Here is a 15,580-nt window from a genome sequence, read left to right as displayed (position 1 = left end):
GAGGAATACAGGATTTGGCACAGTGGGTTAAAAAAAAGCCACCAGGAACAGTCTGGAAACAACCGACTGGCCTCGAAAGAGAAAACCTAACAATGTGGAATCTTTTACCCGAGTTTGAATATCAATATATTTGTATTAAGTAAATGAACAGTTGCAGTATGTTGCTGAGGCGGCTGCTAAGAAAAGAAACCGATCGCTGCAGAACTCACGAGAGCCCCGTGTTCAACCTATTTATTGGCCTTCTGATCATCTGAAGCGTTTCAGGCTCACCTCCTGCTGAGCGAGACGCACTGTAACCCTACAAGAGAAGAACAACACCTCTCCTCCTGCTCAGCATTTGGTTTAGAAATAAGTTGCATTAAATGAAGAATTAGCATCAAGTAAAATGTATAAAATATGTTTAAAAAACAGATGCTGCATCAATTAAATCCCTAGATTAAAAAGCCTCCAAGCAGACAGCATGCAATCATTCAAAGTTTTCTAAAATCCTCACATTATGTCTCAAACATGACTCCGCGTCGGTGAATGTAAGAAGATTAAATCACGTCTTGTTTCAATGCGAAGCCTTCAAAACACGGGTGTTTATCAAACTCTTTAAAATAAATGTAGATTAAAAAATATATATATGACGCGCTATAAAACCTTTTTTAAAATGTACACACATTCTAGCTTCACAGCTGCATAAAAATACAATATTTGTGTTCCGTGCCTACGGAGTTATCTTTCATAAACACAATAGAACAACGATTCTTATTAGGATCTAAATTAAGAATATGATTTTAACTCAAATGCACCTCAATTTAAAAGATTAGATTATATGACTGATGGGGAAAGAAAAGAGACAGGATGAGTGTGTACCATACTGTATATACTGTAGTATGTGGTATTGTGGAAGTAGAGAGAGAGAGAGAGAGAGAGAGAGAGAGAGAGAGAGAGTGAGTGAGTGAGTGTGTGAGTGTGTGTGTGTGGTCCTCCATAGCAGCTTTAGCTTGAACCCAGTAACCAGGTTCTTCTCACTTCAAAGAGACCAACACAAGACCTGGCTTTGGCTCAGTGAACCTGAGAGATGAAGAGATAGGAGAAAAGGTGGGTGACAATGGCATGTTGTGCATGAGCGTGTGTGTGTTTGTGTGTGTGTATATACCTGTAGTGTTTGTTGGTGAGATAGTTTATAACGGCGGGGCGGATGCGGGCCACGCCCCCCTGGCTGTGGTTCCCTCTTCCTGTGATGACAGAGAGCTGAGGTCGACACAGACACTGCTCACAATCTACACAGCAACGGGCAAGAGACGAACAAAACACCAACACAGAATACAGTTCAGTTAACGTGTTAGATGTTCTGATCCATGTAACAGAACCGGCCCATTACCCATTACACAAGGGTGGGCTGTCTTTGTTACTTGAGCTCAGACCGCAGTCTAACCATCCTGATTTGGTGTTTAGTAACACAGCTGATAGTAAGGGAGTGTATACAGTATGGCGTACTATTCCTTACCTGTGGTTTTGTCCTGTAAGACCTGGGCCAGATGCTCCAGGGCCTCATCCACATGCAGCCCATGGAGGTCCAGGATGTTGCTGGGCAGCAGCGATGAGTTGACCTGCTCAAAGATCTGGACTGCTGCACGGTGATTGGCCTCACGCATCCGCTGGCCATGAAGGTGTCCCTACAAAAGAGGTGATGCAAATTCCTTTACTGTGAGCGTAGACTCATTTACTATTAAAAGAAGAGCTGAACCTTCAAAATAAAACAAATATGAGGAAAGCTCGGTGATAAAAGTTTAGAGCTAAAACAGTATATTTCCCCCCTGTCCACAAAGTTATTAGATAAAATTAGAAAAACAGGGGTTCACAGGTGAAATGAAGACATAAAGACGTTCAGCTCCTCACCTGCTGTGCGTAAAATGAGGCCACTTCTTTGCGTCCTTGCTTATAGGCCTCGTTAGCCTTTGAGAAGCACTCGAGCTGTCGGCCCTTCTGTTGTGTGGCCTCGGCCCTGAAGTCCTCATACTCTGGGTCCTCTGTGTCCTGATAGTTGGGTACGGCTGCCTCCGGGGGCTTCTGCTTCTGACAAATTCAAAAAAGGGGAGCGAGTGAAACGGACAGGGAAATAAGGGTGGAAAAAGTCATCAGTAACTTAAATATTGTGATACTGTCTATTGTAGATGCACAGTTTGAGACACGAATGAAGCCATAGGAGTTATTGTTACTGTGTGCAAATGAAAAAATGCCAAAATCTGTCGCTGTTGTTCACAGATTCATCCTAGTTATCTAAAACTGAGTGAGACTGCAGTGTTTCCACTCTGATGTTGTTTTCAGCAGCAGGGGGAAAGGGTTTTGTTCACAGCTGGGGGTTTGCGCTGGCTGAACCCTAAAATATATACGACAGAAACACTGAAAGGTGAAATAAGGCAGTACAGCATATAATAGATTCATGCTTTAAAAAAAAAAAGTATTTACTATTTAATATTTAACATTTGTGATGTAGTGTAGATGAATTATTGCTTTAGACGTCGCTCACATTGCTAAAAACGTGTTGCACGCAAAACTATTGTCTTCCCATGGTACGGCTCAGCTGGCTGGCGCTCCTCTTTTTTTAAGACGTGCATAGAAGTTAAAATATTTCTAACTTTTCAGCACCAGGCGCGGTGTCGCACCACTCGTAGATGTCACATTTGGCCCAGGAAGCCAATCAAATCAAGCAAGAGGCGGGCTTTACTACTTTACCACTCCCTTCTTGTTTCGATGCGGTCGGGCTATCTAGCTAGCTAGCTGTTGGGTTGTGAGAGAGCTACGGTGTGTGTGAGAGTGGAAAGGGGGAATTCAATTCTCATTTTGCAACAATTTCATTTAGGATGCGGTTGAGCGAGCGCATTATCCAATTTCTGTTATTCACACATGATCGGTTGTACACGCTGCCCTGCTCCACAGCCCTGAACCTGCTTTGCCGTGGCCTTTTTGAAGCTGCAGCGATGCGTCTCAGTGTGATCGACCCCACAAAACTGCCTGTATGGTAATAATGAATCAATGACAACAAAAGATGACAAAATAATGCTAACAAAGATATGGTGAGGAAAACAAATAAAAACACAGAGGTTCATACACCAGACAACATAGTATACGTTATAAAGATGTGAAACGGATTTGCTCTGCTCCACTGTTAGTACATACCTTCTCCCTCTCCTTGCTGGCTGCTCTGAGGTGGTCGGAGCGCGGAGCCTCTGGGGCGACCACTGTCTTGACGGGCTCCTCCTCCAGTAGAGAGCTGAGAAACAGCTCCGTCTGGGTGAGGCTGTAGCTACGCAAAGGTAAACACGTATACAAGTCTGTCAGGAGTATGGAGCGGTGCTTCAACACATCAGATACATAGGTTTTTGCTTGCTATAGGAAATTAAAAGAAAGCATGTTTGTACTATCAATTTTAAGATGGTGTCTCTGCCAACCAAATCAAATGAAGTTTTCAGTTTTCTCACTTGTGGTCTCTGAAGATGTCCTGGAGGAAATGCCTGTCAATGGTGGGGAAGAGGGAGAACAGTTGGTTCTCATTCAACAGGGCGGCTCCATCGCGCCGGTCCAGGTCTGCACGACTTTGTCTGGTCTGATTGACAGGAGGGTTGGAAAGGGGGTCAGGATGTGTGGTGTGCAGAGAGGAACAAACTAGGATATGTATGGATACCTGTGTACGTGTTACTTTTTCCACGTTCTCCTGCAAAGCCTGCTCCTCTTTGATGATATTTCTGAGAGACACGTGGGGGTGTGGCGCGTTCCAGTGGTCCATGAACGGCATCTGACCGCGGGCCTCCAGTTGGTTGACCAGTGACGCGTGACCCTCTGCGCTAATCGAGACCCGTGTGGGCTGTGTCTGGTCTCGTGATCCAGGTCGGGCCACCTGTGACTCACCCCAGTGTGCTGAACCTACACATTCAAAAAGGGTTGTGAAACTAAATGTTATGTCTGAAAAAATATTGTTCTTTAAATTGACTGGGACAATACGAGGTAACACTGTACACACAGATGTAATGTGGATATGATCTAATTACAGCCTCCATTACAGGCTAGGCTTTTGAATTCAGAGTGAAACAACCCAACAAGCACATGGATGAGGCACATTCAGGGTTAAACAACGTAACTGAGAAAACAAACATTTTACATGGAAGTTTCTGAGTGTGTATATGTGAGTGAATGCAACGCCATATTGATCATATGCTGAGCAAAAGGTATGCTGCCATTACCATTAAATGATACTCCATGGATTTTAAAGGAACTGTATGTAGCATCCGACACGCTCGGCAGCGGGAGAAGTTTCAGTTGGATGCTATTTGGAACCTTGCCGCTAGATGCCACCAAATCTTACACACTGCACCTTTAAGTTTGTGTCTAAGTGTGTGTGTGTGTGTGTGTGTGTGTGAGGACTTACTTTCACCAAGCAAGTGAAAGGAAAGAGTTGCTTGTCTCTGCTTTTTCTGTAAAACAGCATTCCCCGGCAAATGAACAATCGGACACCCACTCACAGTAAATCATGGTAGTATCAGGGGTAGATTTATAATTGCATGGAAGTATCACAGACATATTGATTCTAGTCGCTTTGAAGAGCTCACCTGAATGGTTTCCTTCCACTTCTGGTGGAGCAGTTTGGCCAGGTGCAGGTCCATCTGCACTGCATATTCATCAGTGGAGCATGCACCTGAATATTGTGGACGGGAGAGGTTATTTTCAGTGTTCACAAAACTACTTCCATTATTTTTGGTACTGAAGGTTTGAGGCCTGCGTCGTCGTCCGAGTATTAAATGCGTATTAAATATTCTTCGGTTCCTGTGTGTTGGTTACCTGGGTCTGCTCCGACGGGACCAAACAGTTCAATTAGCTGCAGCGCCACTTCAGTGGGTAGTTTCAGCTCCACGCTCTGGATGTCTAGGTGTCTGCTCCCTCTCTCCTCTGCGTGCCTCCTTCCGGTCCTCTCCTCCTCCTCTCTTTCCATCTCGTACAGCAGCAGCCGGTGGACCTCGTCCATGCTGGCGATCTCCTCCTCCATCTCAACTCTGGACTCTTCAACTATCACTCCATCATCTAAGCTTCCACCCCAAGCAACGCATTCTGGGTGAGCTTCTGATGTCGCTTTGCACTCGCCGCCTTTCTCTCCTTTGCTTGCTGCATGAGGCACACTTGGATCCCCTTGAGATGTTTTTGTATCAGGATGATCTATGTTTCTAACTGGAACGGCCGCATCGGTATTATCGGCGCTCTCATATGACTCACTAACTGCAGACTCCTCCTTAAACCCAGCTGGCTCTCCCTGTGGCCAACCTTCAGGGAAATGCTCAACTAGCACATTAGGACATAACCTGGTCCCTTCAGGTTTTCCTGAAGCTCCACACAGACCGGATGTGTTCCGCTCATCACCACCCCGAGCACCATCCTCCTCCTTCCCATCGTCCTCTCTGAAGAACCTCTCTCCGGAGTCCAGCAGCAGGTTGGTCGTCCACTCAAGGTCCTGGTGGCATTTGTCGTGCAGATCTTCCAGCGTGTCAAAACTAACCAATTTGAAGTGGCTGCTGAGGATACGCAGGCTCTTCAGGCGGTCTTGAGTCGCCCCGAGCTCCTTCTCCTCCACCTGCGTGCCCTTCTCGTGTGCCACGTGGTAGGGTACCTCTCTTTGGTTGGATGGGTGCACTGCGACCGCCGCGGAGACGGCAGACGACAGCTCCGGCACAAAGCGAGAGGAGTCGCCGGACAGCACTGTGACGCGGCATGCTGCGGCGACTGCGTCTCGCCGATTGAGACGCCAGAGAAGGGCAAAGTCTTGAGGATCCGTCTGGGTGGGGCTGCCTCGGATTGCCAGGGGAAGCGGTGACGGAGGCTGGGGGTGTGCGTCAGTTCTGGACAGGTCAAAGTTGGGTTTAAGGCTACAGTCAGGTTCCACATCGGTGTCGGTGCTATTCTGAATGCTGTTCCCGCTTTGGGCTGAGCTATTGGGTGTTTCGAGAGTACTCTGTGAGGGAGCGGGGCAATTTTGAGTGAAGGTGAGTGCCAGTTTGCACTGTTTCCCTGATCTACGACCATGGCGCTGCTTTCTCTCCTGACTGCCTCCACTGAAAGCACTGCTTTCGGCCTCCACAGAGCCCTCCCACGCAGGACTCTCACTCGCCTCGCTAATATGACTCCCATCAGCTTCAGTCTCTCTGCCATCCTCTGTCCTGTCCGTATCAGTATGACCAGCGGCCAGCCCTGCGCCAACATCACCTTCGACATTGTGGCTTACCACTCCATCATGGCACACATCTGCCTCCACAGTTTCGGAGATGACTAGTGAATCACCATCGAGAGGCGAGTTTGGATTAGTTGGGTCGGTTGATTTCAAATCCACAGATTTGCTGACGATCTCCAACACATTATCCTTTCCTCCTGTGGTGCGTCTGGCTTCCCTTTCCCTTGCAATTCCCTCCCAACCGTCAAGTCTTGATTCTCTGACCTTACTAGAGCCAGCTGCCTTCCAGTCCAACACACAGTCGGGTAACTCACCTCTGGTGCTGTTAACCGCCGCTTCATCTTCTTCTTTCTCCAGTTCCTCCCCAGAGCTCTGGGAAAGCGAGGACGAACGGGAAGAGCCCGTCCGAATGTCGGCTCCTCCCGTCTGAATGAGATCAAGACGCTTCTGAAACTCCGTCACATCGGGTCCCGGCTGCACCTTCGCTATATTTTTGTCAGCATCAGTACACACGGCTTCATCTTCCTTCCCGTTTCCGTCTTCATGCCCTTCTCTTTTCCTCACCCGTTGATGCTCGAGGGACCCTCCGCAAGGCCAATCTCCTGCAAAATCCAACATCTGAGGCCTTCCCTTCTCTCCCCCATCCCTTGCCGTCTCACTCCCTTCTGCCTCCTTTGCCTCGCCGTCTGCGGGCTCCGACCGGTCGAAACCGGACCCCCTGCTCGGTCTTTCTCTCCACACTCTTTGCGCAATGGATTCAGAGAAAGCAACGGGCATGTCATCCCCGCGAGGATCTTCGCTCATCACCGATTCCACAATACAGTCTGGGATTCTCTGATCTCCTATTGGACGGTTCAGCTCTAACTGGGCGTCTAACTCAGAATCGAATTCGCCCAAATCCATGTCGTTGACCCCGTCGGACATTGCAGGGTTTTCCGTAAGAGTTCCGGTGGGTTGGAAATTGAGGGACTCCGTGGATTTGTGGGTGCCTTCTTCCATCATTCCCATTTCACGACAACGACCAATAGATGACACGTCGGGGAGAGAGGAACACAGCTGAGGGTGGGATTTATTACATCCCTCAGCCAATCCGGGCGGCCCGACAAGGTCAGGGCAAGATGTTTTAGAAGTCACCAGCCTGTAGAAAACAAGAGAGATATGTATGGTAAAATAACTACTGATCGGAGCACAACAGACCAATGATGATTCATGTGTATTAGATGAGCATGATATTTATTTCTTATTTTCATTTATTTTAACCCAAAAGGTTTTTCGTTTTTTTAACCAGGTAATATTTGAGCTTCTGTGCATTTATTAAAAAAAACAAAAAATAACTATTAATTATAAAAACTATTTTTCACTTTAGCCAACAGAGTGATAGAGAGCCATCTGCCGTAGAAAGAAATATAACACAGAGTATATTCCAAATTAACTAAGACAGTTTTTTCTAGAACTTTGAAAAATGTACAGGTAAATTATTGCAGTAAATAATGATACTATTGGCATTAATAACTTCATAACTTCTCAATAATGATCTAAATCTTGTGCATGCCAAGTTGACTGTCGGTCAAAAATGTATTTTACATTAGTTCCTAACCTCACAGAGTTCATTTCATGTGTGGTGTTTTTACACTATTCCACATTGACAAAGTCTTTAAATGTCATACAGAAAGTGATCCCAGGAAAAATCTAAAATCTACTGTTTGAATTACTTGACTTTGAGAATCTTTACATCTTACTAGTTATTCATTTAGTACATGCTTCTCCAGGTAATGTGATTCACGACTGGGTCTTCTTTATGCTCACGCAATGTGATGCGAAGCAGATGCCCTAAACATAGACTGCACATAAGTAGAGGGCATAGTCATCGTGACGACACCCATTGGTTTGTGGACTGACGTTTTTGAAACCTAGAGTTTGCCTATTTCGTCCGTCGCCATCTTGTTTTCTTGCAACCAGAAGTGACACGAGAGCATGGAGCTAAATACAATCGAACGCTGAAAAAGACATTCGTAGGTGAAACTCACTGCGCGCGGTTGTTCTCCAGAAGGAGGCGCGGTTTCATCTCAGGCATCCGTGAACCCATGATGGACTGGACCGTGACGAAGCGCTCGCAGTTATCGAGCATGCGTCGGATTCTTTCCACCGGCACACTGTGTGTGGTACGTCTGAGTATGCATATGGAGACAAACACTATTAAATAGTCTCCAACAGCTCTTCATGTGCAAAAAAAAAATAAATAATTGAGTTGACATTCTACGTTTAAAAACAGATGCTACTATGATTTCTCTCTCACTTCTCCAGTTCTCTGGGCTTGTTCTTCCACCAAGTGTCCGGCTCTCGGAACAGCACCTTGTATCCATGTTTCAGTGCCTAGAACAGTTTATAACATCGTCACGTGTACAATGTCCACAAATATATCCCTAATATATTATGCCATTGTTAATTCATAAAGAGGTACAAGGCATGAGTGTAATTCAACTGGCATCTCCAGCTGAAGTGGGTCTGGACGTTGCCTAACCCGTTTACGGTGTCATGTGTTACATGTCATTCATGAGCTCCTCTCCAGAGAAAGCGGTGCTACAGCCGAATCCGTCAGCCACATGACATCCAAGTTGCCATGCTTCATGTATACGGAGCAAGCGGACTGACCTGAGCCACGTATGGTTTCATCTCCCAGCCCTGCATGTTGGTATTGTCAATGATGATGGGGTTAGCAGCCCTGGCAAACGCCTCCTTGGCTATGGAATAAAGTTGGCACGAGAGAAACAAAACACTTGAAAGGGAAACAATGGCAATCAATTACACTGATGAAAAATCTTTAAAAGGTCGCAAACGACTTTTGACTTGCTGCATCATTTATTATCAGAACTGTGTGTGTGTGTGTGTGTGTGTGTGTGTGTGTGTATTGCTTACCTTGTTTGTGGTTCCACTCATGGGCCTCCCCTAGAGCAGCGGGGTCATACTGATAAACTCCGTGGCGAGTGAAGTAATCATCCGTGCTCAGTCTAACTCCACCTGGGTTTTGCTCTAAGAAGGCTCTGCAGACAGACAGACACACACACACACACATTTCATAATCACTCCAAAAAGCTAACTAAACAAGAGGGAACCTTTTTTTTTTAAATATATATATATATATATATACACAAAATGGTGTGTGTGATTTATTTTCTTGTTAAAAACAAAACTTTAGTTCATCAATAAATGTAAATTAATGGTTGTTTCTTATTCCATTGGCAAGTATCTCAACATTCTTACCTTGCCAAGGTCGACTTGCCAGATCCTGGAGCACCGCGTAGCAGCACGAGGACTTTCCCTTCCAAACGAAGCCTGCTGTGCTGGGCGGGAAGATGTGGGGCAGCGGACAGGGCCCAGGACTTTGGAATGGTAGCAGCAGGTCTGAGAGGCGCTCGGCTGACAGGGCCCAGAGTCGGCCTGGGTTGGCAGGACCAGACGGACGGCGACTGAGCCACGGGGGTAATGAAGACCGGCCCTTGGATTCCGTGGATGCGGGGAGAAAACACCGGTGCCTGCATGTTCCAGGGCAAAGACATGTAGCCAAGCGGCTCCTGATTCAATGTGTCCGCCTTGGATCTTGCTCCGCCGACCATCGCTTCAGAGGGCACGACCCCAGCCTTGTCTGAGAGAGCATGCGACGGGTCTTGCAGCTTTTTATACACCTGGAAGGCCGAGGGACGCCCCGACGTCGCCAGGTCCAGAGCAGGCTTCGGCTTGCATTCAGACGTCTCGGTCATCAGATGTGTGAAATCCACCTTTGACTGCTGCTGCTCAACACTTTCGTCTTCCCAAACGCTCCGGTCAAGCGGAGAGGAAGTTCCGGAGAAATGCTCAGCCAGGCCTCCAGAGGGCCCTCTAGGTCCAGTTTGCAGGCTGGCCTGAAGCAGCTCAGGGAGGACCTGCTGCTGGAACGGCAGTGGAGGGAGAGAGGAGAGCGACGCACCAACGGATAAATACTGGCTGCTGCGGCGCTCTTCCTCGACGCCTCGCCGTGCAGTTAGTGCCTGTAGCTCCTGGTCAACGAGCAGGTCCAGCTCTTCTGTCAGGAGGCTGGTGGGTAGAGGAGGAGAGGGGGGCAGCTGGGATGGTCTGGAGGAGTCTGGTCCAGACCCAGAGGAGTGGTACGGGCTGAGCAGGGCCGCGGCAGTGCGCTCGAAGCCGGAGACATGGGAAGTTGCGGGGGCTGCGACCTCAGCCAGTTCCAAGAGGGTGTCCATGGCATTGTCAACTAGAACACAAAAAGAAACCACGAGAACCACCAAGAATAAAGGAAAAGAGTGGGTCAATTTTCAAGTCGTGATTCAATGTTTCAATACATTAAAGTGGAAGGAGAGAAAAAATAAAGCTTTTTATTAGTAATAATAGTAAGCCGCACCAGCTTTACCACAGCAATGCTATCAGCACCACAAACCAACAATGAATGAAAATGGAACACAATGTCATACATACCATTACAGTGACAAGAATAACAACACAGTTGGTGGTAAGGACACGCCCACTCTGGGTAATCCCCGTCACTGTGACACTTACTGGTGCTAAGTAGGTAGACTTAACACATAACATTACATATCCATCTATCTTTATATATATGTATACACACACACACACACACACACACACAGGTGGACGGGTGCGTGGGTTAGTTAACCAAGACCCTTGATACTGTCAATAATACACAAGGGACCTCCATGATACAGTAATATCCTGTAGTAAAATGCTGCCCAGAAATACCCAGCTAGCAAGCTACACTAAATAGCATTCCCACGAGTCACACACACACACACACACACACACACACACACACACACAATGTTGGACAAGTGTATTCTGTGTTTAGTGCTAACGTCACCTTTAAAATCACACTCGGACAGCACGATGTATATAACTTCGGGATCCAGGTGAGAGAACATCTCCTGCATGCTTTTCACGATTTTCTCCTTGACGGACCTGGGCAGTGAGGTGCTGGATGGAAAGTTGTTCGCCATGGCACCGTCAAATCCCGCCGGTAGAGAGTAACCCCTGTTGTGGCCAAGGCTTCCCCGCTCTGGCGACCCACCGGGAGCTCTGGCCGGACTCTGGCCGTTTTTCTTTCTCCGGGGCATTCCGTGGTTGGGCTGTAAGCTGCCGGTTGCTCTCATTAGCGGCTACACGGAGCTAACTAAGTAGCTGAGAGCTACATACTGGGTGGCCCGGAGCTGAAAACATGCTTCTGTAGTGTCGGTTAGAGTAACCAAAGTGCAACAACTCAAGGTTGTGATATGTGACAGCACTCCAAGCGGTGGAAAACGTAGACTGTCAGTGTGTAAATGCATCAGAAAGGGCGAATCGTAATAGCAAGTTCGCCAGAGAGGTCAACACCGGAAATAAAGACGCTGACGTCAAAATAAAAGTTTGCCCTTTCACATGGTCCCTGTTGAGATTTGAAATTGGCCTTTCTGAATTTGATACTCCTGCATATATAATGAGAAAAATAAAATATTGTCAAAAGTACTCATGCAGCCCTGTCACTGTAAACTGTTTGATGCACATAACCAACGGGACATTATACAATGCCAGATGTAATATGATATGAAAAAATCTCCTAATTTAAAACAAAAACGGATGGGCTGCAGCATTCTCGCAATGTGTAAAGTTTAACCCTTTTTCAACTGTTATCTACCAGTTGACCACTAGGTGTCCCTCTCACAATTCATTATTTTATAAAGAAAGTTAACGTGCTGAATGTATTACTATCACACGTATTTAGTAATATACTACTCCTATGAGTAGTGTTAGTACTACTAGCAGTAGTATCAGTGGAAATAACAATGATAAGAAGAAATAACACACACACAAAACAGGAACATGGTACCATGCATATGTGAATTCATATAAAAACACAGTCACAAATGTAGTTAAAACAAAACTGTTGACACGGGAGCGATAAAACCCCACAATGGGATGAAGTGATTTGAGCGTGAGAGCTGTTCGTTTGTGACTCCCGCCATGTATTTGGTGCTGCAGTACTCATGTGAGACCGAGGGAGGCGCTGTGCACCCAGCCTTCACACCACACAGACAGCACTGACTGAGCTGAACGGACAGAGAGCTTTGTGCCGAAAACTAAACCCAACCTGTGTCAGACTAATGAATTAAAACGGCCCACTTGAGAGGTAAATACAAACGAGGAGATGCTTGGCAAATATTATACTGTTTCAGTCGTAGTTGTATATTTGAAAATATATTCATTTTGCATTTGTTAGGGTGTTAAAAATCATCTGTGGGGGCAAGTTGGTGGTGAGAGGAGGGCGACGGTAGCAGCCCTTCGCCTGTAAACTAGCGGCAGTACGGAGCGATGCGTCGAAGTTGAAAAAAGATAGTAACAAGTAAATTAGCTTGATTTTTAAACTTCACAAAGTAGTTGCAATTGTTGTAAACCACTGGAACTGACCACGAGCATGGCTGTTTTAGGCAGAGATGATGGGATACTTCACTTCCTCTGTGGTTGTCTATAGCTGGAGATGTGATGGGTACCTCAGTAGTTTGCGGCCTATAAGCTAGCAAAGTAGGCTAACCAGTTAGCTAGCACAGCTAACGTGTATTAGCCGCTCGCTGCTAGCATTACTTCCTTCCCGCAAAATGCTATCCGCTTACCAATGATGTTTGCACTGCAACTAGCTAGCTAGCTAATTTGATAACCTGTATGACAGTAGGCATACGCCGGGTGCTTTCGTGCCGTTTTTAAGTGTTTTCCCAACAACTTAGCTGTTTAAATAGCTGTAAGGTTACCGGAAAAACAGTTGAGCTTGTTTCTCTAGCGATACCATGTATGATGAGACATTTACGGAAAATATGGAGCTTGTGTTTAGCAGGGATAATTTAGCATGCAAGCTAACAATATGTACACTGCTGATTTAATGTTGGCTTTCTGTCTGAAAAGTTGTCTGGACTAGAATATCGTTAAATAAACAGGTACGGTGTTGTCAATTTTAGCGGATTCAATTGATCGTTGGCAAATGACAATGGTGCTTAAAACGAGGTTTTGGTAAGTGCGGTAGCATGGTTGTGTTGAACTTTTGTTTTCTGACCCATAGAGGCCAGTAGAAGACCGTGTGGACCCTAACCACATCAACAAGCATGGAGTTCCCGCAACAGCAGAAACCTGCGGGGGACGGAAAGATCACCTATCCTCCCGGAGTGAAGGAGATTACGGACAAAATCAGCAACGATGAAATGGTTAAACGGTTGAAGGTATGTTGATGCGGGTTCTCGCTGTCGGAAGCACTATCGTAATACATCAGCGTTCAGCCCCTGGCAAAATGCCACAACCCTCACAACTTTGTATAGGACTGACTGTATGTTGGACTAGGTCACAAGAGGCCCTCCTTCTCTTATGGTTGGCTTGTTGAGATCTCAGACTGTAAACAAGCAACACTCATAGACATGAAATACCAGAGTATTGTGATGTTTTTAACTCGAGTGTGACATGATACAGGTGATATTATTTTTCAGAAGTATTGAGGTCTCCAAGTTTAGCAGTTAATGTTATCCTCTTAAGACTCAAAAGATGGGATGATCCCAAAATGTCAACACAATAAAAGCAAATATTACACACACAAGCTATTTTTACTTCCAAGGGACACAAAACAGGGACTCATGTTTGCATTTATTTTTCAAAAAAGGATGAATTCATTGAATAGTTTTATTTACCGGTACATTTATCATAATAATTTTTGGGATATCTGGGGGTAGCTGATACCAGTTGTGACATCTTTAAGTTGATATACAGGACTTGTTAACGGTCCCTTATTTCCATCAGTTACAGAACAACCTATCATTCATTCAGAGTTGAGTTTCTGGCCTGGTGAATTTAAATCCAACATTCATTTTTTTTTTCACTCTGTTTTTGGTCTCTACCAACTCGTGAGGGAAATATCTGGCTTTGGTTTTAGCTGCTAAATGCTCCACTATGTTCACCAGCGAGTTGCTAGCTGTGTCTGTGAGCAGGTGGTGTACTGTGGGTTTTCAGAGCTTCCTCACTAAACAACGCTGCCCACTGCAGCCAAAAACGATGCTATGAGAGCGGTGAGAGTTAACAACAGTAGTAAGGCTGCGACAGCTAAACAACAAGCCTAATCTTGCTTCTATGCTCTGAACAGTAAGAGGATCCGCAGATTTAGATAATTATTTGTAGGTAAACACAATGAGCAACCCCTTTCACATAGTCACATTTTTTTTTTCATGTTGTCATTTGATACATTTGTTATGAAAATATTAATTCCAGAAACTGCATCCTAATATACAGCCGTCCGCATCCCCAAACTTCAAACCTTCAGCAGATTCAAAGTTGGCACCTATGTTTACTGGGATCTTGTGACTCTTCTTAATCACATCAGATTGTTTACTCTAGTAATTCTGAAATGGTTTCCTGACATCCTAGAACTGTTTATAGAGTAACATTAAGACTGTAAAGCACAACAACCCCTGGCATTGGCAAGCAGGACAACTGTGCTGAATGGCAAGTTGTTGACTGTGCAAGACATCTGTTCACAGATCCATTTAACCTCTGCTGTATACTGCTGAGAGTTGGAAAGGATGACACTAATTGCATGTGCATTTCACCAACTGATGGAAGAGCGTTAAGATTCGTGTTGTAATGCCAGCAGAGAAATTAGCCAGTTGGCAGTTTATTTTATAAGGTTGACATTCCTGTTATTCAGTCACGTTCATCTACATTCAGCCACTATCATAAGAAGGCATTCTGTAGTTTGGACTAAAAGGAAGGAGTTCATATTGCACCAGGTCACCGTTCTCATTTAGTGTCCCCATACCAATGAATATTCATACAGGGTTAAACATAAGTGTTTTTTTCCCCCAGACAGATACCCATTTGCCCCCATCTAAATTGTTAGTGGTTACCAAATAACAAAGTTAATTGTTATTTTTAATCTTTAAGTAAATTAATCTGGAGTTTCGCCCACGTCCTCTAATGCCATGCAACTAAGCTCCTGTTTCCTGGATAATTGAATGCGCACAGAGGGTGCTGCACATGTTCAACTCTCAACAGAGATGAGAAGGAAGCGAGATGGCTCTCTCCTTAGCTACTTCCATTATCCGCTCTGAATTTTTTTCTTCTTTTTTTACCATTATGCAATCGGTCAAGTGAGTTGATTTACTAGCCCGATGTGGCGCTAAACTAGCCCCGGGCAAGCAGACAGTCATTCCTGGTGAGCTTTGTCAATCAGTAGCTATTCAACACAACCTGCATATAAGTTGTTGGTTTTTTTATCTGAATGTTGCAGAAGTATTTACCAGAATATATATCCCAGTTAGTGTGTGTGTGTGTGTGTGTGTGTGTGTGTGTGTGTGTGTGTGTGTG

At 45.5% G+C, this 15,580-nt stretch overlaps 2 protein-coding genes across 8 annotated transcripts in view; one reads left to right on the top strand and one right to left on the bottom strand.

The window, feature by feature from the left end:
• Window positions 1-900: 900 nt before the first annotated feature.
• Window positions 901-11,556, bottom strand: n4bp2 (NEDD4 binding protein 2). Of its 6 annotated transcripts, XM_031876356.1 has the most exons (16): window positions 11,073-11,554; window positions 9,464-10,451; window positions 9,119-9,243; window positions 8,855-8,943; window positions 8,499-8,575; window positions 8,230-8,370; window positions 4,825-7,340; window positions 4,596-4,681; window positions 4,415-4,460; window positions 3,689-3,912; window positions 3,471-3,595; window positions 3,169-3,295; window positions 1,888-2,064; window positions 1,496-1,664; window positions 1,145-1,268; window positions 901-1,059 (listed from the first exon to the last, which is right to left on the bottom strand). In XM_031876356.1, the coding sequence occupies exons 1-16, from the start codon at window positions 11,359-11,361 to the stop codon at window positions 1,014-1,016; spliced, it is 5,349 nt and encodes a 1,782-aa protein (XP_031732216.1). In that variant the 5' UTR covers window positions 11,362-11,554; the 3' UTR covers window positions 901-1,013. The 6 variants fall into 6 exon arrangements, with proteins under 6 accessions (XP_031732216.1, XP_031732213.1, XP_031732214.1 ...); XM_031876353.1 differs by having other exon boundaries at window positions 3,471-3,912; window positions 11,073-11,555; XM_031876354.1 differs by having other exon boundaries at window positions 1,045-1,268; window positions 3,674-3,912; window positions 11,073-11,555.
• A 675-nt stretch (window positions 11,557-12,231) lies between these two features.
• pds5a (PDS5 cohesin associated factor A) overlaps window positions 12,232-15,580 on the top strand; it is a 27,210-nt gene continuing 23,861 nt past the window's right edge. The window contains exons 1-2 of one of the 2 annotated variants that reach the window (XM_031876299.1): window positions 12,232-12,374; window positions 13,296-13,452. In XM_031876299.1, the coding sequence (XP_031732159.1) occupies window positions 13,339-13,452 (114 nt within the window). In that variant the 5' untranslated portion in view covers window positions 12,232-12,374; window positions 13,296-13,338. Of the gene's footprint in view, window positions 12,375-12,404; window positions 12,588-13,295; window positions 13,453-15,580 lie in introns of those variants that run through there. The other variant, XM_031876300.1, reaches the window with a different exon arrangement.

This window comes from Anarrhichthys ocellatus, unplaced genomic scaffold (genome assembly GCF_004355925.1).
Source record: "Anarrhichthys ocellatus isolate YVR2014 unplaced genomic scaffold, GSC_Weel_1.0 scaffold107, whole genome shotgun sequence".
Classification (NCBI taxonomy): domain Eukaryota; kingdom Metazoa; phylum Chordata; class Actinopteri; order Perciformes; family Anarhichadidae; genus Anarrhichthys; species Anarrhichthys ocellatus.
The sequence above is the reverse complement of the archived record's forward strand: the minus strand, read 5'-3'. Positions and strand labels throughout refer to the sequence as shown.

Bases quoted from the DNA above. Each gene is read 5' to 3' on its own strand.
- n4bp2 (XM_031876350.1), bottom strand. From the start codon at position 11,361: ATGAGAGCAACCGGCAGCTTACAGCCCAACCACGGAATGCCCCGGAGA. The intron at 8,576-8,854 runs GTCAGTCCGCTT...AAACTGTTCTAG, and splicing joins TGAAACCATACGTGGCTCAG to GCACTGAAACATGGATACAA. The intron at 1,269-1,495 runs GTAAGGAATAGT...GTTGCTGTGTAG, and splicing joins CTTACAGGACAAAACCACAG to ATTGTGAGCAGTGTCTGTGT.